This window comes from Bos javanicus, chromosome 15 (genome assembly GCF_032452875.1).
Source record: "Bos javanicus breed banteng chromosome 15, ARS-OSU_banteng_1.0, whole genome shotgun sequence".
NCBI classification, from domain to species: domain Eukaryota; kingdom Metazoa; phylum Chordata; class Mammalia; order Artiodactyla; family Bovidae; genus Bos; species Bos javanicus.
Window position 1 is genome coordinate 53,677,955 of NC_083882.1, and position 23,216 is coordinate 53,701,170.

The window sequence follows — 23,216 nt, forward strand, 5'->3', positions numbered from 1 at the left end:
AATGAAACAAGGCTGAAAGTGTGTGAGACTTATCTTTCTCAGAACTAGACGTGCCCTTTAACTGAAGTAAACATTCTTACATCTTCCCCTCCCATCCTTTGTATATTTAATAGAGTAAAGACAATAAGTCCCCAGGAGCTGGCACATCATGAAGGCAGAAACACAAAAGCAGGAAGAGCAGTTCTGTTTGGCTTGGACACAGTGATTCAAAGGCTTCCCTTCCTACAGGGCACAACTCACTGACATTTCACCCACCTGGCCGGGAGGGGAAGAGGGAAAGGAAACTTAACAGTGCCTGCTTTTTTTCTCTAGGGTAATTCTTATCATCCTCTTATTAGGTAAGAATCATATTAGCCTGATGTTACTTCAAAAAAAAAAAAAGAGAGAGAGAGAAAGGCCAAGTCACCTGCCCAAGATCACTACGTGAGATTCATTATTTCACTTCATAGGTGGTCTTGCTCAAAAGCTTGTGCTTGGTGCTGGACACGGCCCTGCTCCGCTGGCATAACTGCTGATGTATATACAAAGGACATGCAAGGGGAGATGCAGAGTAGGAGATGAACCAGTGACCTGAGCCAGCGTAGAAACAAGGCCCCAGAAATGCAGAGCTCCTGGTGGGGACTGGCACCTCTCCTCCTCTAGGACAGGAATACATATCTGATAAAAACTGAGATGTGTGGGAACTTAAGACTGATCCATGTGCCAAATAAATGAGGTGTCCTTAAAATGGTGCTGGGGTAGATGAGGGAGAGGTGGGGAAGGAAACCAGTGAAAGAATAGACATCTCTGCAGGACTATACCCCAGGTTTCCGGGATACTTCTGGACTGACTCCATCTGTCATCGAAGTAGGCTCTGGAAGAGCACAAAAAATGTTCAAATGTTAACTGCAAAAGAAGACCTACAGAAAGAAGGTAAATTAGCTAGAAAACTATACTGTAAGCCAAATGTCATGATTTTAAAATGGTGCAATGGAAAGCACAGTTTGGAGTCATGCGTTTTTCTTTACTGGTTAGGAGACCCTGGGCAGGTGAGAACATACTTAACTTTATATTTGTCTCAGTTTCTATAGAATAAAAACTACAATAGGTCTGTATGGGAGGTTCTGTATTAGTCTTCTCATCTATTAAGTGGAGATAACAATAGTACCTCTCTTGTTGGGTGCTTGGGAGAATTAAATCGGTTTATATATGTAAGTGCTTAGAATAATGTCTAGTGCATAGGCTAGGCTAGGCTAAGTCACTTCAGTCGTGTCCGACTCTGTGCGACCCCATAGATGGCAGCCTACCAGGCTCCCCCGTCCCTGGGATTCTCCAGGCAAGAACACTGGAGTGGGTTGCCATTTCCTTCTCCAATGCATGAAAGTGAAAAGTGAAAGTGAAGTCGCTCAGTCGTGTCCAACCCTCAGTGACCCCATGGACTGCAGCCTTCCAGTCTCCTCCATCCATGGGATTCTCCAGGCAAGAGTACTGGAGTGGGGTGCCATTGCCTTCTCCGGTCTAGTGCATAGTAAGCATTAAATAGGAGTTAGCTATTATAATTAACAAATAAGCTAATACATTTTGCTCACAGCATGTATTATTCTCTGAAATGGCTTTTTTCAAAGCTCTACATCCACTTCCTAATGAAAATAAAATATAAACAAATGAGATCTAATTAAGCTTAAAAGATTTTGCGCATCAAAGGAAACCATAAACAATATGAAAAGACAACCCACAGAATGGGAGAAAATATTTGCAAATGAAGCAACTGACAAGGGATTAATCTCCAAAACATACAAAGACCTCAATCAAAAAATGCAGAGGATCTAAACAGACATTTCTTCAGAGGGTACAGATAGAAGGCCAAAAAGTACGTGAAAAGATGCTCAACACTGATTACCAGAGAAATGAAAATCAAATCCACAATGAGGTATCACCTTATACTGGTCAGAATGTCTATCATTGGTTCAGTTCAGTCGCTTAGTCATGTCCGACTCTGCGACCCCATGGATTGCAGCACACCAGGCCTCCCTGTCCATCACCAACTCCTGGAGTTTACTCAAACTCATGTCCATCGAGTTGGTGATGCCATCCAACCATATCATCCTTTGTCATCCCCTTCTCCTCCCACCTTCAATCTTTCCCAGCATCAGGGTCTTTTCAAATGAGTCAGTTTCTTCGCATCAGGTGGCCAAAGGATTGGAGTTTCAGCTTCAGCATCAGTCCTTCCAATGAATATTCAGGACTGATTTCCTTTACGATGGACTGACTGGATCTCAAAAAGTCTACAAACAATAAATACTGGTGAGGGTGTGGAGAAAAGGGAATGTAAATTGGTACAACCAACTGAGGAGAACAGTATGGAGGTTCCTCAAAAACTAAAAACAGAGCTACCAAATGATCCAGCAATCCCACTCCTGGGCTTTTATCAAGGGAAAAACCATAATCCAAAAGGATACATGCTCTCCAGTGTTCACTATAGCATGACTTAAAATAGCCAAGACATGGAAGCAACCTAAATGTCCAATGGCAGAAAAATGGATAAAGAAGATATGGTAGACATATACAATGGAATATTACTCAGCCAAAGAAAACAATGAAACAATGCCATTTGCAGCAACATGGATGTACCTAAAGTTGATCATACTAAGTGAATTAAGTCAAAGACAAATATCATATGATATCACTTATATGTGGAATCTAAAAAATGATACAAATGAACTGGTTTACCAAACAGAAATAGATTCACAGACTTAAAACTTATGATTCCCAAAGACAAAAGGTGTGTGTGTGGGAGGGGTAAACTGGAAGTATGGGATTAACATATAGACACCACTGTTAATAAATATAAAACAGATAATCAACAAGGATCTACTGTATAACACAGGGAACTCTACTCAATGTTCTCTAATAACCTATATGGGAAAATAATCTGAAAAACAATGTGTGTGTGTGTGTGTGTATAAATATATATATATATATATATATATATATATATATATATATATATAACTGAATCAATTTGCTGTATACCTGAAATATTTTAAATCATTTATTCTCCAATATAAAATAAAAATTAAAAAAAAGTCTTTACTGGACAATAGGTGAGATGACCTTAACCATTGTGACTGTATAATCAACAGAAATTTACTCCAAAATTTCATTTATAAATTGGGTGCCCAAATAATAAAAAGGGGAATTAAAAATAAGAGCTGCACGAGGCAGTGGCTTTGTGTCTCCTCAGCAGAGTACAGTAGTTAGAAACACAGAATGTGAAACCAGAATGCTTGGATTCCAGTTCTGTTTCTACCACTTCACTACTTGTGTGAAGCAAGTTATTTTACCTCTTTGTGCCTCCGTTTTCTCCTCTTAAAACAGAGATACAAGGATGTACTTCATAAGGTTGCTGAAGTAAAGGAGCTAACAAAGCGCTTCAAGCAGTGTGGGGTACCTGGTCAGTACCACCATGATCATTTTCAGCTCAAACACTGCCTCTTCAGACAGCCTGTTCTTTCTCAAGAGCATCCAGTACTCGTCACAATTGGTAAATATTTTTTCTTTACGATTTGTACTCCATTAAGACAGGGAATTTGCCTTATTTACTACTGTACACTCAGCACGTAGCACCGTGCCTGATACAGCACAGGTACTCAGTAAATACTGAATGATTTTGAGAAGTAGATATTAGAAAGGTGAGGTGCTGTGCCAAGGCAGAAAAGACGACAGCTAGGATTTGTACCAAGGTTCTAAGCGCCTACTTGGCTGCATGATGAATAATCTGGTCTTTGCATCTCCTGCCTGAGGCTTCCAAAGCACTCATATGCGTATCTTAGCTGAGTCCTGTTTTTCCGCTTCTGTGCTAATTCTCCTACCTGTCATCTTAGCGAACAATGCCTTCTCTTCACACATATGCAATTCCTCACTTTTCCTGAGCTCCTTCACTGCTGTGCCCACAGGATAAGCTCAGTGCAAGAGAGTAACCACTGTGACCACACAGGAGTGTGGCTGGGGCCACTCTGCATTCTGTACACTTTCACTGAAGAGATGACTCTACGGGAAACAGGTCGGCTGGGTATCCTCTTACCTGATCTGTTGTGGCTGGTGGTGGCAGAGCTGCGGAAATGGAGAGCAGCCGCAGGGAGGCCGCCAACTCCTGAGGAGGTAGAAAGAAGTTGGGGACCACAATGGGCTCTGGGCTGTAAAGGTAGTTAAGGGACACAAATACCTGGAAATCGTCTCCTGACCAGTATCCTTTGACCTCAACCACTCTTTTATGCCCCAAGCCCCACCCAACTTACTCCTGTCCATGAATCCTTTGCTCAAGTGGTTCCCTATGCTGAGGAGGCCCTGTGAACTCCGTTACGATATAGATATAGATCAGTTTATACTTTATAGGTCAGTTCAAATCTCACCTTCTCCAGGAAGCCTTCTCTAAATTATAGCCCACAATGATCCCTCCTTCCTAGTCCAGAGCACAGTCTGAAACAAAGGCTAATGCTTACTTAATCTGATATGATTCTCCATTCGTTTCCCTCAGTATTCACTAAGCTTCTCAAAGGCAGAGGCACTGTACTTCCTTCAGTCACCTCACGAACTCCCTAGAGCCCGCGTGAGGCTGACAGGCAGCAAGCATTGGATGATTCTTGCTGAGGGCCTGCTGGTTAGAACCTGACAGACGGGGTCAGAGTGGGAAGGCGGCTCCAGGGCAGTGCCTCAGGCTGGAAGGTGGTGCCGGGCACCGAAGGAGGGCCTGTCCTACGTTCTGTGCTCACACGTAGAAATCGCTCTGATTGGGCACAGCTGACCCACCATCTCGACGTGGGCTCTGGAAGGCAGGTACTGGACTTGCACTTCTCTGTATGCTCTGGAGAGACCCAGTACTACTGGTTCAAAGTGCCGATTGAATTTGGGAGGGGAATATCTTTTTGGCCCCTCCTCGAGGCTTGCAGGATCTTAGCTCCCCGAGTAGGGATTGAACCTGGGCCATGGAATGAAAGCACCGAGTCCTTACCACTGGACTGCCAGGGAATTCGAGGGAGGGGACTATTTTGATGGTCTACATTTTTGTTTCTGTTAAGTAAGCTAAGTATGGTTCTGATGCAAACTGGTCTAATACTGTTCTAATGCTAGACTTTGAACTTGAGGAGGGCAAATATGAGCTCTTTTTCATACTACATTCCTGTCACCTAGTATAGTACCTGGGACACAATAAATGTTTAATAAATATCTACAGAATGAGTGGGAGTGGAGTTGGAGACCATGATGAAAAGAACCCTTTAAACTCAGACATCCTCCGAGACCTCAGTGAGGTAGGGCCTAGCTGTTGTTGCTGCTCTGACTGCTGGGGACTCTGCCTGAGAGTCAGCTGATACTGTGGGGAGAACAGCTCTGCTGTGAGGTGTCCAGGGTGTGTTTGAAACACAAAGCTCCCCTTGTCAGCCCAGCAACCACCTGCCTTTCTAAGAGTCCTACTCGAGCAGTAATCGGTCTCACATTAGATGGTAACTTCAGGCAAGTTCACATTTTGGGCGTGTTCCTTCACCTATTCAGATCAGATCAGTCACTCAGTCGTGTCTGACTCTTTGCAACCCCATGGATCACAGCACACCAGGCCTCCCTGTCCATCACCAACTCCTGGAGTTCACTGAGACTCACATCCATCGAGTCAGTGATGCCATCCAGCCATCTCATTCTCTGTCGTCCCCTTCTCCTCTTTCCCCCAATCCCTCCCAGCATCAGAGTCTTTTCTAATGAGTCAACTCTTCGCATGAGGTGGCCAGAGTACTGGAGTTTCAGCTTTAGCATCATTCCCTCCAAAGAAATCCCAGGGCTGATCTCCTTCAGAATGGACCAGTTGGATCTCCTTGCAGTCCAAGGGACTCTCAAGAGTCTTCTCCAACACCACAGTTCAAAAGCATCAATTCTTCGGTGCTCAGCCTTCTTCACAGTCCAACTCTCACATCCATACATGACCACAGGAAAAACCATAGCCTTGACTAGACGAACCTTTGTTGGCAAAGTAATGTCTCTGCTTTTGAATATGCTATCTAGGTTGGTCATAACTTTCCTTCCAAAGAGTAAGCGTCTTTTAATTTCATTAGATGGATATAATACCTTTTAAAGATGAAATGATGTTATACATGCAGAGTGCTTAGAATGGTGCCCGATAGAGCATGTACTCAATCACTGTCAGCTGTTCCTGTCTCCCCAGTTGAGAGGGAAAAGTTACCACTGGTTCCTTCCCCCACTGAAACCTGCTTTCCATCCCCACCTCTGCACTGTCCTCCTAACACAAAAGCCCACTTTCTGCTGGATCTGCCTTAAGCATTGGGGGGGGTGACCACCACTCCCTGAAACTGCTGCCCCCATCTCTTGACCAGCCCTCCTCTCTGGTCTCTGCTCCCCCCGCCCTCACGTGCTGGTGGTCCTCAGGGCTCTGTCTCACGTGGCTCTCCTGCCAACCTCGTCTGTTTCTAGAAACACTGACCTTTATAGCAGAGCTCCAAGCCGGCATGTCCTCCTCTCATAGGCAAAATGCAAATATGCAAAATGGAAATCTGCCTTTTCCCTCCAGATTAACTTTGTGCGCTGTTCCCTACCTGGTAAATAACCTACTTGTGACAGAAATCTCTAAGTCATATCTTTCTGTTTTTGTCTTTCTCATCCCCTGCCCCTATTTAATCCTATCAAATCCCTCCCCTTCTCCCTCATCATAAAGCAGTCTATGCTTTAGGTGAGACTTTGTTCATTTGTTATTATTACTCCCAAGTTTCCTACCTGGTCTCCTTGCTTCTGGTCTCTCCTGACCTAATCCACCCTCTACAAGGCACTGGGAGAATTCTCTAATGTGTAAATCTGACCAACCATGCACTTGCTTACCACTAACATTTGCTGAACACGGTTTACCTACCAGCACCATACTAAGTAGTTTACCTTGTTCATTTAATTTTCACAAAACCCCCACGAGAAAAGTACTGTTTTAATCTGCTACTGTCATCACCTGTCTCCTACCTCATATGGGAACTTCTTGAGGTAGGGTTTGATCCAAACCTCTGTCCTTATTATATAGCACAGTTCAGTTCAGTTGCTCAGTCATGTCTGACTCTTTGCAATCCCATGAACTGCAGCACACCAGGCTTCCCTGTCCATCACCAACTCCCAGAGCTTGCTCAAACTCATATCCATCGAGTCAGTGATGCCATCCAATCATCTCATCCTCTGTCGTCCCCTTCTCCTCCTGTCTTCAATCTTTCCCAATATCAGGGTCTTTTCCAGTGAGTCAGTTCTTCACATCAGGTGGCCAAAGTATTGGAGTTTCAGCTTCAGCATCAATCCTTCCAATGAATATTCAGGACTGATTTCATTTAGGACTGACTGGTTGGATCTCCTTGCAGTCCAAGGGACTCTCAAGAGTCTTCTCCAACACCACAGTTCAAAAGCATCAATTCTTTGGTGCTCAGCTTTCTTTATAGTCCAACTCTCACATCCATACAAGACTACTGGAAAAACCATAGCTTTGACTAGATGGACCTTTGTTGGCCAAGCTTTTCAATATGCTGTCTAGGTTGGTCATAGCTTTTCTTCCAAGAAGCAAGCATCTTTTAACTTCATGGCTGCAGTCATCATCTGCAGTGATTTTGGAGCACCCCCAAATAAGTCTCTCACTGTTTCCATTGTTTCCCCATCTATTTGCTATGAAGTGATGGGACCAGATGCCATGATCTTAGTTTTCTGAATGTTGAGCTTTAAGCCTACTTTTTTACTCTCCTCTTTCACTTGCATCAAGAGGCTCTTTAGTTCTTCGCTTTCTGCCCTAAGGGTGGTGTCATCTGTGTATCTGAGGTTATTGGTATTTCTCCCGGCAATCTTGATTCCAACTTTTGCTTCATCCAGTCCAGCATTTCTCATGATGTACTCTGCATATAAGTTAAATAAGCAGGGTGACAATATACAGCCTTGATGTATTCCTCTCTCTATTTGGAACCAGTCTGTTGTTCCATGTCCAGTTCTAACTGTTGCTTCTTGACCTGGATACAGATTTCTCAGGAGGTAGGTCAGGTGGTCTGGTATTCCCATCTCTTTAAGAATTTTCCACAGTCTGTTGTGATTCACACAGTCAAAGGCTTTGGAATAGTCAATAAAACAGAAAGAGATGTTTTTCTGGAACTCTCTTACTTTTTCTATGATCCAATGGATATTGGCAATTTGATCTCTGGTTCCTCTCTCTTTTCTAAATCTAGCTTGAACATCTGGAATTTCATGGTTTACATACTGTTGAAGCCTGGCTTGGGAGAATTTTGAGCATTACTTTGCTGGCGTGTGAGTGCAATCGTGTGGTAGTTTGAGCATTCTTTGGCATTGCCTTTCTTTGGGACTGGAATGAAAACTGACCTTTTCCATCCCGTGGCCACTGCTGAGTTTTCCAAATTTGCTGGCATATTGAGTGGCATTTGCATATTGCTGGCATTTGCAGCACTTTAACAATTGTGCTTTTGGGCCTGCAATTACACAGCACAGGGCCTGGCTATCCTTACTTTTTGGAAGAATGAGTAGTTTGGAAGGCCCAAATTAAAGCAGTATGCTTAGGACCTGGGCACATGTGACTGCTCCTCCACTGATCTTAAATTCTGAGCACACATAAACTGACTGCAGAGGCAGAAGCTTTAGAAGCCAGGGTGAATGAGGCAGGGAAGAACCTCGAGCAGACTGCTCGCAGTGCTCAGCCTCCAGCCATTTCATGCTTAAGTCTCTCCTGAGCCCATACTCCCCAACCCTCAGGTTTCTGTCTGTCTTGCATCCAGAATCGTATCTGTGTGGTATGTACAAACGTTCCCACTCATTTGATTTTCTTAAGAATCCTGTGAAACGGACAGTTCACTTCAGTCTATATTACTGACCTTTTTTGTGTGCAATGTCTGGGGACACAGAGAATGACAGGGCCCTTGACTTCCCTGGGGCATATAGTCCGATAAGGGATTATTACCTCCATCTTATAAGTGAAGAAATCGAGGCTCAGAAGGGTTAAACTATATACCTAAAGTTATACAAGTAGTAAGAGCTAGGTCTTGAAGGGTCGAAGCCAGGTCCCTGACTTCTAGTAGAGAAATCACTGCAAAGCACCACAAAGGCAGCCTGCTTCCCCACTGGCCATGCGATAACCCGTTTGTCACTGGGATATCATGTGAGCTGATCAATCAGCTGTTTAGGCTATGGATGAGAGGGTTACTGATGGTCCTAAGTGGTTTCCTTTCCCCATAACATGCCCATCTGCATTTCAAAGGAGGAAGAGAGGGAGTGTTAGATACACTTCTCCTGACCAACACTGCCATCCTAGCGGGTGTGGGCAAAGACCATTTCAGTGGTACCCACTTCCCCTATATCTGGCCCCATCCCTTGCCTAAAAAAAAATTAAATAGTAGATGTCACTATAATTCTTAGTCTTTGTTTTGTTACATGCAAAACAGAAATGATACTGACTTTAAGGACTTCCCTGGTGCTCCAGTGGCTAAGACTTCAAGCTCCCAATGCAGGGGGCCTGGGTTCAATCCCTGGTCAGGGAACGAGATTCCACATGTCACAATTAAAGACCCCTCATGCTGCAACTAAAACCCAGTGCAGCCAAAATAAACAAATATAAAAAAAAAAAAAAAACACAAACAAAAACACGATACTGACTTTAAAGACTTGCGGTAACTGAACTTGCAATGTATGTAAAGCACCTAGCACATGGTAAATGCTCAATCACTGGTAGGACTCTTCTTCCCCTTTCTCTATACCCTCCCCTGAAACTTCAACTGAGAATAACGGTCTCATACCTTAGATGCAGAGCTTTGCCTTCATGTGTAAAATACCCGAAATTAATCAGATAAGTCAGGCTAGGATAGGCTAATGAAGGTGCTGTGCTTAGTCACTCCGACTCTTTGTGACCCTATGGACTGTAGCCCGCCAGGCTCCTCTGTCCACAGGATTCTCCAGCCAAGAATATTAGAGTGGGTTGCCATGTCCTTTTCCAGGGGATCTTCCCAACCCAGGAATCAAACCCTATCTCCCGCATTGCAGGTGGATTCTTTACCGACTGAGCCATGAGGGAAGCCCAATGAATGTGCTACCAACATCTAAACCCAGTGCAAAGCATTATGCTTCAGAGGCCCGATGATAAGGGTAGAATCACAGCACCTGGTTAGTGAAGGTGAGTTTTCAGAAGGAAGGGGATATTCCCATGCCTCTGAGTGCATTTGATTGGGGCGGGGGCCGGGGGGGGGGGGGACACTTATCACTCATGTGGCTGGTCTAAATTCCAGCATCCAAAATGCCTAAAGATGGCTTAAGGGGCTACTTGGGGGAAACACCAAAGGATACAGGAGGCTCTGCCTTGTGGACACCTCTGACCCAGAGGTTGTCTGCTTCTGCCTGATGTCAGGGCAGGTGATGGGTGGTTCCTTATGGTTTTCCCTTCTGTTTTGGGATGCTGGCTGCAGAGGGAATTTCTTGGAGCTATCAGCAGAGTCACTTAGCTCATCGGAGGCCACTTCCTTCTTAGCCTGGGACTGTGGCTTTGGGCCCTGGTCCTGGTCCGCCTTTGGTGAGCGCCATCCAACACAAGTGTCACTCTGCTGGGCTCCTGAGAGGGTCATGTGGGAGGTGAGCTGTGGGTCTGCTGAGGCAGGCTCTCCAACCCTGGCCTTAGAGGCCACACCCTCACAAGACGCAGTACTTTGGCTTGGAGAACCTTGCCTATGCAAGTAGGCATTGACAGTCCTTTCCGGGCTGGACAAAAAGCTATTTCTGACCCTGAGCTCCTCTCTGGGGAAAGACTCTGAAGGACAAGAGAAGCCTTCCCTCTGGGCCTCATCAGGCTGAGGGCTCATGCCCCCACTTGCATCTGACGTGAAACTGGACCACGGGCTAGTTTTGTCTGTCACAGTGGTGATCTCATTGAGGGTCCTGGGCTCGATGATGTCTTCCTCATAGTCCTCATCACTGAAAGCTGGGCCTGCCTCGGTGTCCTCGGTGCTCTGCATTTTTGTGATGGGTACCGTGTGCTCCAGGGCCTCATGAACCTTTCCTCTTCCACTTGAAGTCTCTTTAAGAGCGGAGGGAGGTGGGGAGCTCCTGCCCTCATCTGGAGCTCTTGCCAATGGCAGGTCTGGACTTGTGCTTCGTTCTTGCATGGTCCCTCTGTCCTGAGCATCTGGGAGGGCGGTGACTTCTCTGCTTCTACTCCTGGCTTGGTGAGAACTCACAGATCCTTGAGAATTCCTGGTGAGAGTCTGCAGATCTGAACAGTAACAGATATCACTCTTACTACAAGGTATGGCCACAGACCACTCAACTCTCCCACACCAGGTTCCAGTTTCAGATGGAGTCTTGCAATCAGACTTCGAACAAACCTCAAAGATAATAGTTAATTCACTCCCAAGAATCAGTGAAACTATATTCAAGGCAATACAATTTCTAGCACTTTATTCTAATATCAGAAGACCAAAATCTAATCTATTTATAGCTGTGGTTACATCTGTGGAAACGCTTTCAGAGACTATCTGCTCATGCTCAGGAATTCTTGGGAGCTGGGAGTCCTGGTGGGCATGTTCAAGCTTCCATTTACTTCAGTAATTACCTATATCAAAAACCAAAATGAGAATCCACTTATTTACCTATTTGATGACAATTAGTAGAACTATTTACTTGGAAAATAAAAGCAAGGAAATACCCATCACCCAAATGGTAAGGCAAGGGAGATACACGGAGAGAATGGAGGCAGCGTGAAAGGAGCACAGGCTTTGGAGCCAATCTTGGCTTCAAATCTCTACTGTTACTTGTCAACTTTGTGGTTATGAGCAAATTATCATGAGTCTGTTTATCTTTACAACGTGATAAAACACCATCTTTTTCACAGGGTCATGGGGAAAAAAATACATGAGATGAATGAACATAAATGAGCCCATACAAAGGCAATCAGTAGCTCCTTTCAACATTCATTCTCTCCTTTTGAAAATCAGTTCTCCTTCTGTCATTCCCTGCTTAGAACTCCCCATTTTCTTCCAGAATAAAGATTAAACCCCCAAGCTTGCCTTTAAGGCCCTTCGGCTTTAAGCCTTTGATTCTCCTTGCTCTCTTTACCTCTAACCTTTAAAGGGATTCCCCTAATCCACGCTCACCTCCACCTCAAACAAGCCTCCCTCTGTTGTGCTCTTATGCTTTCTTTCTGGGGGGCAGCTTCTTCGGTTGACTATAGAATGTATGCTTGATGAAAGCACAGACAATGCCTGTCTTATCCACCACTGTGTAATGCTGGAACTAGAAACACAATAATGTCTGGCATAGTTGGTGATCAATAAAGAGCTGACTGATTATTTCCAAGCAAGTGGAAGCTAAATGCAGAGTACACTGCTGTGGTTCTGGTTACCAACAGGTTATATATCTGGGAGAAGATTAGATTTGTGTTTAATAGCAACCATGGTGGCTTTTTTCCTCCTTTTAAAGGGAAAAAACTGAACTTACTCATCCCTCTGTAGAATCTACACATTTTGCTTGAGCAAAAGTGATACCAAGTGAGGGCTAAAGATGTTGATCTAGTTGATTTCTCAGTATTCCCCCGGGTGTGCTTCGTACAGTTTTCCAGACCTTAACCCTAGAGTCTGATTCAGAGGAGCAGAGCAGAACCCAGGAATTCGTATTTCAAAATAAGTGTCCCAGGTGATTCTTATGCTCAGGCAAGTTGGAAATACTTGTTCTAGAGCAGTCTCTTTCTGGGCTGCACAACAGAATTACCCAGAGAGTTTTGAAATATCCTGATGCCTGGGCCCCACCCTCAGACATTCTGCTACACTTGACCTGTAGTGCAGACTGGGATCTGGATTTTTTAAAGTTCTCTCAATAATTTTAATGCAGTAAAGCAAGAATTACCATTTTAAGGGGTTTTTGAAAGGGTGGACTGTGGACCACCAACATCTAGCATCATCTGGGATGCTTGCTAAAAATGTAGTCTTCTGGCCTTGGAGAATTAAAATTTTTAATGTTTGTGGTTGAGTTTTTCAGAAAACACAGTGGCATGTGTTCAGAAACTGCCACTGCAGAAATCATCTAACCGACTCCCCCCAACCCTTTTTCTGGTTGGGGAAACTGAAGCTTAAGAAGGGAAAGCATATACTCAGAGTCAAATAGTACGTCCGTGCCAGAAACCCCCAAGGACTCAACTTGGGTCTCGTGCCTCTTAGTCCAGTGCTCTTTCCATTGCATACATTTTCTCTTTCCAAAAGGAAGATGGCAAGTAAGTACGATGGTCACAGTTGTTGGTCTGTATCTGTCATAAGGGCTTGTCTGCACACATTTAAATGCTTTCTGAATAAGCACCCAGTGACAGTAACTCAACAAGAGCCATACCCGTGATTAAGGAGCTGACTTGCAACACCAGGTTATTGGATTTCTCCAGGATGCACTGGCTCTCGGGGTCTAGGCTGCTGGCTGCTGGCCGAAGACGGTCCGTCTGACTCTCCTGGCACTGCAAGATGGCAGTGTGCGTCTGAGGGCTGAGGGGAAGCAAAGGCTTGGTGAGCTTCTGGTTGAAGTACCGCTGCATCTGATCTAGCTCACTCAGATTCCTCCTGCAAAAGAAGAGAGGGAGAAGACAAAAGGGTCATTTACTAGGATTATGAGCATCTTTTATGTTCCTTTGACATTCTATTGCTTGAGCTAGGAACTTACTTGATCTATAACAGAAGGGCCCGTCTCTCTCCAATCCACCAATTCATCCTTCACCGACTACAATCCCACTGCCAAGGACATTTCCTCCTCCTGTCTGGCTAATGTAATTCCTCTTCTCATGTCTAGCAAATATTCTACCTCCTTACAGGGAACCATTCTTATCATCGTTCCAGTCCTCACTTTCCCTAACTCTGGGCTAGCACTGATCCGTACTATCTTAAAACCATTTCTGGCATACTTCAGTCCATGGGGTTGCAAGAGCTGGACACGCCTCAGCGATTCAACAACAACAACAACAACAATTCTTGATCCTTCAAGCAAGTGACCTCTTATAGCAAGCCTTCCCTGACCCTCTAAGTTGGTTTAAGGGCCATTCCTCTGTGCTCTACAGTTCCTTCTGTACTCTTCAACCACATGATTTGTTTCACATCAATTTCCCCTAATGTGATGTGAACTCTGTGCTGACTCCTTTGTATCTACTGCACCTAGGACAGTGGTTGGCACAAAAAATGAATGCTGTATGGATAAACAGACATGAATAAATGACTTAAAAATCTTTAATTCAGAAGTCTTTAATGGGGCCACATTCATTCTTACTATTCCAATGAGAAATCACACCAACCATGATCACCTTCACTTGCATAGGATTTTATGTTTTATGCTTTCAAATACATTATCTTGTTTAATACTCATCCAACCAGATGAGGCCAGCAATTACTGTTTTACAAATAAGGAATGTGAGGTTCAGAGAATTTAAATGATTTGTCCAGACACGCAGTAGCACACAGTTACTCAGAAACTGGAACTCCAAGACTTACGCTTTTTCCGTTATAGTAAAGGCTCTGTTCCAACTGGGCTCATTTCTGCCTCATACCTCTGCGTGCCAGAACGTGAGTTCAAGCTGCTCTCTTCTCTGTCCCTGTCCTATTCACTTTTTAAGGTGTAGGTCACAGCTCTCCCTTTCAGAGTCCACTGCCCCAAATCAGTGGACCACCTCTCCCTTCAACTCCTTCACTCTTGGCATCTAACCTCCTGCCTTAAAATTTCCCTTAGGTTTTTCATTATGTGTCAGTTTAGCTTCCCTGCTTAGGCCATGAGCATCTGGTAACAGAAGACAGTATATCAAACTTCTCTATTTCTCTAGGTTTCTCAATGTGCTTGGCACAACTGGCACAACACAGACATTAACCCCCTGTGAAGTAAACAGTCTTTCTATCCTTTTGTTAAGAAGAGTCTGCGTATCTTAGAGTTGAATCTAAATTAAATGAGAGGACAAAGCTGATCCTTATTCTATTACTAGAAGCCACAACTCTATCAAATCACAGATTTACTTAGGTGTTTATATCTGGGTTTATGCTACACAGATTAGATACCTGCAATAGGAGCATGCAGACACATGTAAACTTGGTGAAGCTTTAGAAAATATGCCAACCCAACTGCCCTTGTTTGAGGTTCTGGGTACGGAACCTATTGACACCAAGCTGCAATTTTCTCATCTGTGAAAAAAGTTTAGTAATACTCACCCTGTAGGTCTCACAGGATTGCTGTGACTCAAATGAAACACTTGTTTTAGGGCTTCGTGAACCCAAAGAAGTAATGCAAAATTGACAGTATCTTGTTTCATCTCTATTTTGTAGAGAATCTGTCTCCGGCAGTGGTTCTCAAAACCTGGCTATAGGACTAGCGGCAGCGTCACCTGAGTGATGCAAATTCTTGGGCCCCATCCTAGACTTACTGAATCAGGAACTTATGGGTGGGTTCCAGCAATCACTGTTTTAACAAGCCCTTCATGTGATTCTGATACACACTAAATCTTGAGAACCACTCCTCTAGGGCAGTGGTTTGTAGCCTGATGGTTGTACCCCAAGGGGACGTCTGGCCATGTATGGAGCCATTTTTGGTTGTCACAAATGGGGGAGGAGTGCTACTAGCATTTGGTGGACAGAGACCAGGGATGCCGCTGAATATCCTACGATGCGCAGACAGGCCCCCACAGACAAAACCCATGCTCAGGCGTCAAAGGTGCCGAGGCTGAGAGAAACTGCTCCAGGGCAAAGCAGAGCTCCTTCTTCTCTTTCTTCATTGGGTTCCAGTGTGTCATGTGAATGATCTAATAACACGCAGCCAAACTGTTGATGGTTTTACTTGGCCTGCAGTCTCCAGCATCTTACTAACCCGAGAAACTGAACATATTACTTCCTTACAAGTTTGAGCAGTTCCCCAGTCTACAGTGCAACTGCTCAGTCCATTCTAACCCATGTCCCACCAAAAAAGATTTTGCTAATCTTTCATTTTGAGTTTGTTTTATGAAATCAAACAATAGGTTATTAATTACAAAAAAAATCCTGTTTTATATTTGCTTTGTCAAATTTCACACATTCTCTTCCTCCCAGCCCCATACCTTTCCATTTGAGAATCAAGTCCAAACTCAGCCTGACGCTCAATGCCCTTCAAATCTGCCTCCCACAGAACTTGCCCCGCTCCTTACGTCTTATGCTCAGCTTCACTCTAACTTCACTGCTTTCCCAAACTGGGCTTATTGTTTCATGCTCCTTACAACAGTTTTTTCCTGAACAGAACGCCCTTCACATTTGTTGACTTGTTCCTTTAAAGACCAGTTCAAATGTGACTTCTTTGTATCTTTCCATGGCCAACCTAGAATGTTACTCATTCCTCCATGTACTCCTGGCCAGGAAATCTGGAACTCTTATCATACATACATGGTTATAACTATTATGGCAACATGGCTGTCTCCTCTGTTGGGAATGGCAGAGCCATGATTGGAAATCAAATCTATCTGACTCTGAAGCCAAATCCTTCCCACTGCACCACCATTCTTACTAGGTAATCCAGGGGCTGGTCCAGATGATCTATAAAGATCCTTTCAACTCTCACAGTGCTTTTCTGGCTCAGATGCTGACTGAGCTAAGAAAGAGACAGGGAAGCATTAACAGGGCAGATGCTGGTCTGGAAGAACCCAGTGGTTGTGAGGATAAAGACAGTAGGCAGGACGAGGTTTGTAAATTGTAGAGTCGATGTGAGGGTGGTTATTTAGTTACTCATCTAAAGTTTCTGTATTTATAGGTGGGCCAGTACCATAGCCCCCTGAAGAATGGACGCCCCCAAGCTGAGACAGATTCATCTGTGAAGAATCCTGTGAGGTTCCAGGTCCACCTTGACATTAACATACACAAAAGCCCCTGCAAAACATCCCAGAGCAGTGGCAGCTGATGGAAAAGATACTGCAGGCTGCCTTTGCCCATCCACCTTGTGCTCCACTATGGTTCTGTGTGTCTTTTCTCAGTGGAGAGTCTCACCTGAGAGAAGTCAGAATGGAGGTACGCGAGGACAAGGGCGATGTGGTCAGTCTGTCGTCATTTGGCAAGATTGCCTCTGCCTGCTGCAGGGATTCATGGAATCGGCGGATGTTCTGCACATGCTCTTCATGGCGTGATGCCTGGCTTCTTGTGGTACCGCTTCTGTTGAGAATAAGTGGGGGCAAAATATATTCCCAACCGATGAGAAAACAATAAATTTGTGACAGCAAACAACTCACCCTCCTGACACGGCACTGCAGATCATCCCCACCACCATAGTTCTGGCTTTACTGGCTCAAGTGCTTGGATTACAATTACCTCCTGAGTAATTCTGCCTTCAGTTTTATTCATTCTCCTTTGATAAATTCTCTACCTTATAGCCTCGATTTTTTAAAAACACAGATCTGAAATAACAGTAACCACAATATTTATGGAGGACTAGCTTGCCCATTTCCATAAAAAATCCAGCAGGGACTTGTGATATAAGGAGTATGTTGAATCTATAGATCAATTTGGGAAATACTGTCATTTTTACAATATTAAGTCTTCCAATCCATGAACACAGATATCTTTCCATTTATTTAGAATTTTAATTTTTTTCAACAATGGTTTATAGTTTTCAGAGAATACGTTCTGCACTTCTCTGGTTAAATTTATTCTTAAGTATTTTATTCTTTTTGATGGTATTGTAAATCTACTCATTTTTTCAATTTGATTTTGGATCATTCATGGCTGATGTATAGAAACACAACTGATTTTATATATTATGCTTTAAAAATTTCTCAATTTGGGGTGGTGGTGGAAGGATAAATTAGAAGGTTGGGATTAGCATACTAATATATATAAAACTAATATATATATATATAAAACTAGCATACTAATATATATACACACTACTATTATAAAATAGGTAACTGGGAATTCCCTGGTGGTCCAGCAGTTAGGACTCTGCACTTCCAATGCAGGGGGAATGGGTTTGATCCCTCACTGGGAAACTAAGATCCCACGTGCTACATGGCGAGGCCAAAAAAATAAAAACATTAAAAAAGAAAAAAAAAGATAGGGCCTCCCTGGTGATCCAGTGGTTAAGAATCCACCAAGCAATGTAAGACACCAGTTCCATCCCTAGTAGCCAGGAAGATCCTACACGCTGAGGAGCAACTAAGCCCACGCACCAGAACTACTGAAGGCAGTGCACTTAGAGCCTGTGCTCCACAACAAGAGAAGCCGCCACAGTGAGAAGCCCACACACTGCAACAAAGACTAGGCCCCACTTACGGCAACTACAGAAAGTCCATGTGCAGCAGTGAAGACTTATCACAGCCAATAAATAAAAAAAAGTGAGGACCTACTGTAGAGCACAGGGAGCTATACTCAACATTTTGTGATAACTTGTAGAGAAAAGAATCTGCAAAGGAATAACTGAATCACTGTGCCGTACACCTGAAACTGACATGATATTGTAAATCAACTATATTTCAATAAAATTGTATATTGTAAATCAATTATATTTCAATAAAAATTAAAAGAACTGTAAGACATTAAAGTTTCTCAGTTTAAATTTATAATACGGTAAAAACTGATAGTTAAAACCTACAGAAACAAACCTCTCTGAGGTCACCAGTCATTTTTAGGAGTATAAAAGGATTCTGAAGTGGAAATGTCTGAGAACCACTGCTTTACCAAGGTAGAACTGATATACAATAAACCACATATTTAAAGAGTACAGTATGATGTGTTTTGACACAAATGTACCTCTAAGGAAACCATTACCATATCAATATCCTTCACTCCTAAAAGTTTCCTCCTTTCATAATTCCTCCCTCTTGCCCACTCCATTCATCCTGCTTTGTCTCTAGGCAACCACTGATTTGCTTTCTCCCATTCAAGCTTAGTTTCTGAGATGAGAAACCAGATCAGGCACGTTCAGGGTGGTATGGCCGAAGACTGATTTGCCTTCTGTCACTACAGATTGGTATACATTTTCTAGAATTTTATACAAATGGAATCACATGCAATGTACTCTTTGTCTAGCTTTTCTCTCTCAGCATAATTATTTTGAGAGTCCTTTGACTGTCTCATTGACTAGCAATGGTCAACGTAACATCTATAAAACAGGTAACAGAAATTTTCTAAACTAGGGCTTCACAGACACACAGGCTCCTTTTACGCAGAGGCTCTCTTCATGTGGTGGAAAAGCTACATAGCACTGAGACAGGCCTTGGCGTGGCTAAGCAGTATAAGAGCATCTTTCCTGGAACAAATGGTCTCTTCAGTAACTGCTACTGTAGGAGTGGCTGCTACATGATCCCTTGCCTTCTCCCTAAAGTGGAGAGAGAGACACAGTAAAGACTGATGGAGGCAGAGGGATGCCAAATGGTACTAGGGCCTGAGGAGAGTGGGGTGGAAAGAAGCAATCTTAAATCTTAGATCCTATCCTTTGACAGGATGAAATGCACTCCAGCCCTAATATCCATGCACACCCAGTTAGTTTGGTGAAATGAGAACACCGGGTGCTTTTTACACAATAACCTGGCACGTAGGTTTGGGAGGGGGAAGGTCATGATATGTTTCTCATGTAGCTGATGACTGATTTTAGGCATGAAGGTTCAAGGCCTCTGAGGAGAAATGAGTCCCTTGCACTGAAGTTACCCTTTTGATAGCAGTAAAACTTCTAGTACCTAATTTTATAAAAATTTTGTTTTCATATGATCTTGGGATTCCCTGGGCTTATGAAAGAAGGTCACTAGTCTTTGCCTGTTTCTCATTTCTTCCTCTAATAAAAGAAAGAGAAATGATAAGCTAGTTTGCACACTTCCATTCCAGACCCCATCTCTTCCTGTCATCAAGAAATCACTCACGTCCCAGGAGAGGAGAAATCAGCCTCCTTTGATGAGGGGTGAGCGGGCAGTTCTGGAGGCTGTCCCGCAGTGCAGCCAGGGAATGCAGCATACACAGCAGAGGCAGGGAAGGAGAAGGCAGTGTAGACTGGGATCTGCGGAAGCAATGAGGAAAACGGCACACTGGATGTCACAAACCCTTTTGCAACAAAGCAGTATAAATAAATTTGTAAAATTTATTGTATATGTATAACTTACTATTTTCTGTTGAACACTGTACCAAGCAATTTATATGTATTTTCTCATTTAAATATCACACTCTTATAAGGGAGGTACTATTATGATCCCCATTTTACAAACTACAATGTCAGATTGCTTCTTAAAAGTTGCTTTATTTTTATTTATGCTCGTTTCCTCCATCTAGTTTGTGAACCCCTGGCTGGACATCTTACATTTTCTTTACATGTGAGGATACTCTGGCTGTGATAGTTTTTATCTCATGATTACTCGGGTTGATGTAAAGAAAAGGCCCTCCTACAAAGGGGATCATTTAAACAACCATTTTCTCATGCATGCATTTATTCACTCAGTAACTCATCTGATATTTACTGAACCCCTCTCTGCCAAACCCTGGATCAGGCATGCATGACACAGTCTTCTCTTGACAGAGCTCCCCTATCTTGGACAGTCTGGAAAATTCTCTTTTCCTTTACAGTTAAACTCCCTCAGAGAGTTGTTTATACTTACTATCATCAATTTCCTTCTTCCCATTTTCTCTTTTTAATTTTTTTTAAGAGACCAAAGATGTTAATGTAACTTTTATTTTTAAAAAGTTTATCTAATATGGTTTCAGATTCCACTGTATCTAACCTTATTTTATTAAAAAAATTGAGATTTAATGCATGTGTTATAAAATTCACCCTTTGAAAGTAAGTGTTTAATTCAGTGGTTTTTCAATAGCATCCATCACCACCATGTAATTTCAGAACATTTTCACCCCAACAGGTAATGAAGTCATGACAAAACAGAAATGCATTCTGTACACTGGAAAGTACCAAACACATGTAAATTATCTTCTTGTAGGTTTTGCTCAGTAGAACCTTATTGGTTAAGGATGTGAATAAAGATACATACCAGTGATCCTGGGTTCTCCACCTCACGTCTTGCTTGCCTTTCTTCTTTGAAATGAACCAAACTCTCCAAAGGGGAGATAGCAACTTTTATCTGCCCTTGGCACTCTCCACTGAAGTCTGTGATGTTGTACCAGCCACAGACAAACTGGAAGCCAGAGAGAAGCGGGGACAGGTCCACAGAGGCAAAGCCAATCACCCTCTCCTCATCTGTGGGGGAGAAAGAAGAGCTGGGCAGTGTGGCCAGGCACGTCCTGCCACTGGGCTTTGAGGTGGCACACAGAGGTGATTTAGGGGGTGGGAGGGGGCAGTGATTCCACAATCAACAGAGAATACAGATAACGAGGGTAAGAGACTGGCAACCATAGCCTGTTTTCGAACTACTGTATATTGTTTTGTATGGTAGGGAAAAGCTGGCTGGGTTGAGCTCTGTCCTCTTGATATAGGCAACTGGAAAACATCCCTTAAACATAAGAGACACTTGTTCTTCTCCCTAGGGCATCAGGTCTCACTGATTTTCCTTAGGGAAGTGGGTCTTGAAAAAAATCACTTGAAAGACCAACACTCTTGGAATTATGAATGATTTGCATGTTCTTAATTATAGTTGTATTTTTCAAATTTTCTATAACATACACATGTATTATATTTAATTAAGAACACACACACACACATACACACACACATGACAAACAACCCCCTAAAAAACCAGTACAGGGTACAAAATGAGTTTGGGCTCAGGCTGCTCTTAATGACAGAGAAGACCCCTTCTTGGTTGGACGAGCTACCATGCAATGACCTTTATTTTCAGATTTACTGCTTCTCACTTCTGACATGAAGGTAGCTGAGGACAAACAGACCCCTGTCCCTTTACATGCTCCTGTTTTGTATAGGCTCCACTCCCTACACTCTGAAACAAGGAATGGTTCTACCAAACACAGACACAATTCTCAGTCTTCAAGATGCTGAATAAATCAAGGAATGCAAATTTTCAAGAAGAGTGGTCATGAGTTTCCCAGTTCCTTTGACACTGGACTCATCACACACTGTCTAACATTTGTTTACAGTTTTCTCTTCTCTAGACTGGGACCTACCTAAAAGCTGAGACCAAGTATAACTCACTTTATGTTCCCTAAACTTTCCATACCTGGCATATCTTTCTACCCTACAGGAACTTGATAAGACACCCACTGGGAGCATGTGTGAACTGGCCACTGTAGAGTGAGGCTAAGAAGCAGTGTACTACAACCGCAAATCTAAATGTGGCTTTGACTTGAAAACACATTATTCTAATTTCCTGGGCCTCAAGTTTCATATATAGGAGAAGTGCTGAACCAGATTTAAGATTCTCTTTAACTTGGACAGTCTTAGATTATAGGAACACTTGAAGTAGTGTTCCCCAGAGGAGGGGTCATGTAATTCTTACCCACTGGGTGTGAAGAATGATGGGAAGCCATTGATTTGTTCTCCAAAGATATTCTTGCTTTTCAAAGAAAGCTAATCTTGCTCTCTTTGGTTATCAAAGATGTAACCTGTTCTTGTTATATAATAACTTTAGGCAACCCCACTTGAAGGTTCTGTCTAACATGAAAGCACTTCATCCTAAACATAGTGGAGGAGAAATCTGGCTAAATTGATGATCAAGAAAAAAAAATCAGGAGTTCCCTGGTTGCTTAAAGACTAGGATTTTGGGCTTTCACTGCTGTGGCCCAGGTTCAATCCCTGGTCAGTGAACTGAAACCCCACAAGCTGCAACTTAAATTTATTATTTAAAAAATTTTTCTTTGGCTGCGCCATGAAGCATACAGTTATCCCAGGTCAAACCCACACCCTCTGCAGTATAAGTGCAGTCTTAAACACTGGATTGCCAGGGAAGTCCCCTGTAAGTTAAATTTAATATCAGATTTAGCAGTCAATCCCCCATTCTCCCTTTGCACTTTTATGTTCCAGTGATCCTGAACTTCCCTTGTACTCTTTCTTTACTCTAGGCTTTTGTATTTGCTATCCCTTCTGACCATCCAATGTCAAGTCCCTTCATTTCCCCTCAGAGGTACGCCCCTCAAAGCCTTCTCTAACATCCTAAGTCTGGGTTAGATGTCTGCTACCAGAGCACCCAATGTGTCTTGTTTTACCTTTGTATCCCCATCACTTTGCACAGTTCCTGGCACAGAGTAGGAACTCAAATATTTATTGAACATAGCTTGGTCTGGTCTGAGTACCTTTTACAATAGGTTCCTTCAATCTGTGTG

General features: G+C 43.2%; 1 protein-coding gene across 8 annotated transcripts in view; it reads right to left on the reverse strand.

Annotated features, from left to right (window-relative positions):
- C2CD3 (C2 domain containing 3 centriole elongation regulator) overlaps positions 1–23,216 on the reverse strand; it is a 127,306-nt gene that overhangs the window by 11,010 nt on the left and 93,080 nt on the right. For 6 of the 8 annotated variants that reach the window (XR_009729639.1, XR_009729638.1, XM_061380795.1 and 3 more), the window contains 6 exons: positions 20,975–21,180; positions 19,862–19,995; positions 17,001–17,162; positions 13,363–13,583; positions 10,339–11,257; positions 4,064–4,175 (listed from right to left, as the gene is read on the reverse strand). Coding sequence is in view for 6 of the 8 variants with exons in the window: in XM_061380795.1 (XP_061236779.1) it covers positions 4,064–4,175; positions 10,339–11,257; positions 13,363–13,583; positions 17,001–17,162; positions 19,862–19,995; positions 20,975–21,180 (1,754 nt within the window). In the remaining 2 variants the exon portion in view is untranslated. Of the gene's footprint in view, positions 1–1,045; positions 2,265–4,063; positions 4,176–10,338; positions 11,258–11,425; positions 11,597–13,362; positions 13,584–17,000; positions 17,163–19,861; positions 19,996–20,974; positions 21,181–23,216 lie in introns of those variants that run through there. The other 2 variants (XM_061380798.1, XM_061380801.1) reach the window with 2 other exon arrangements.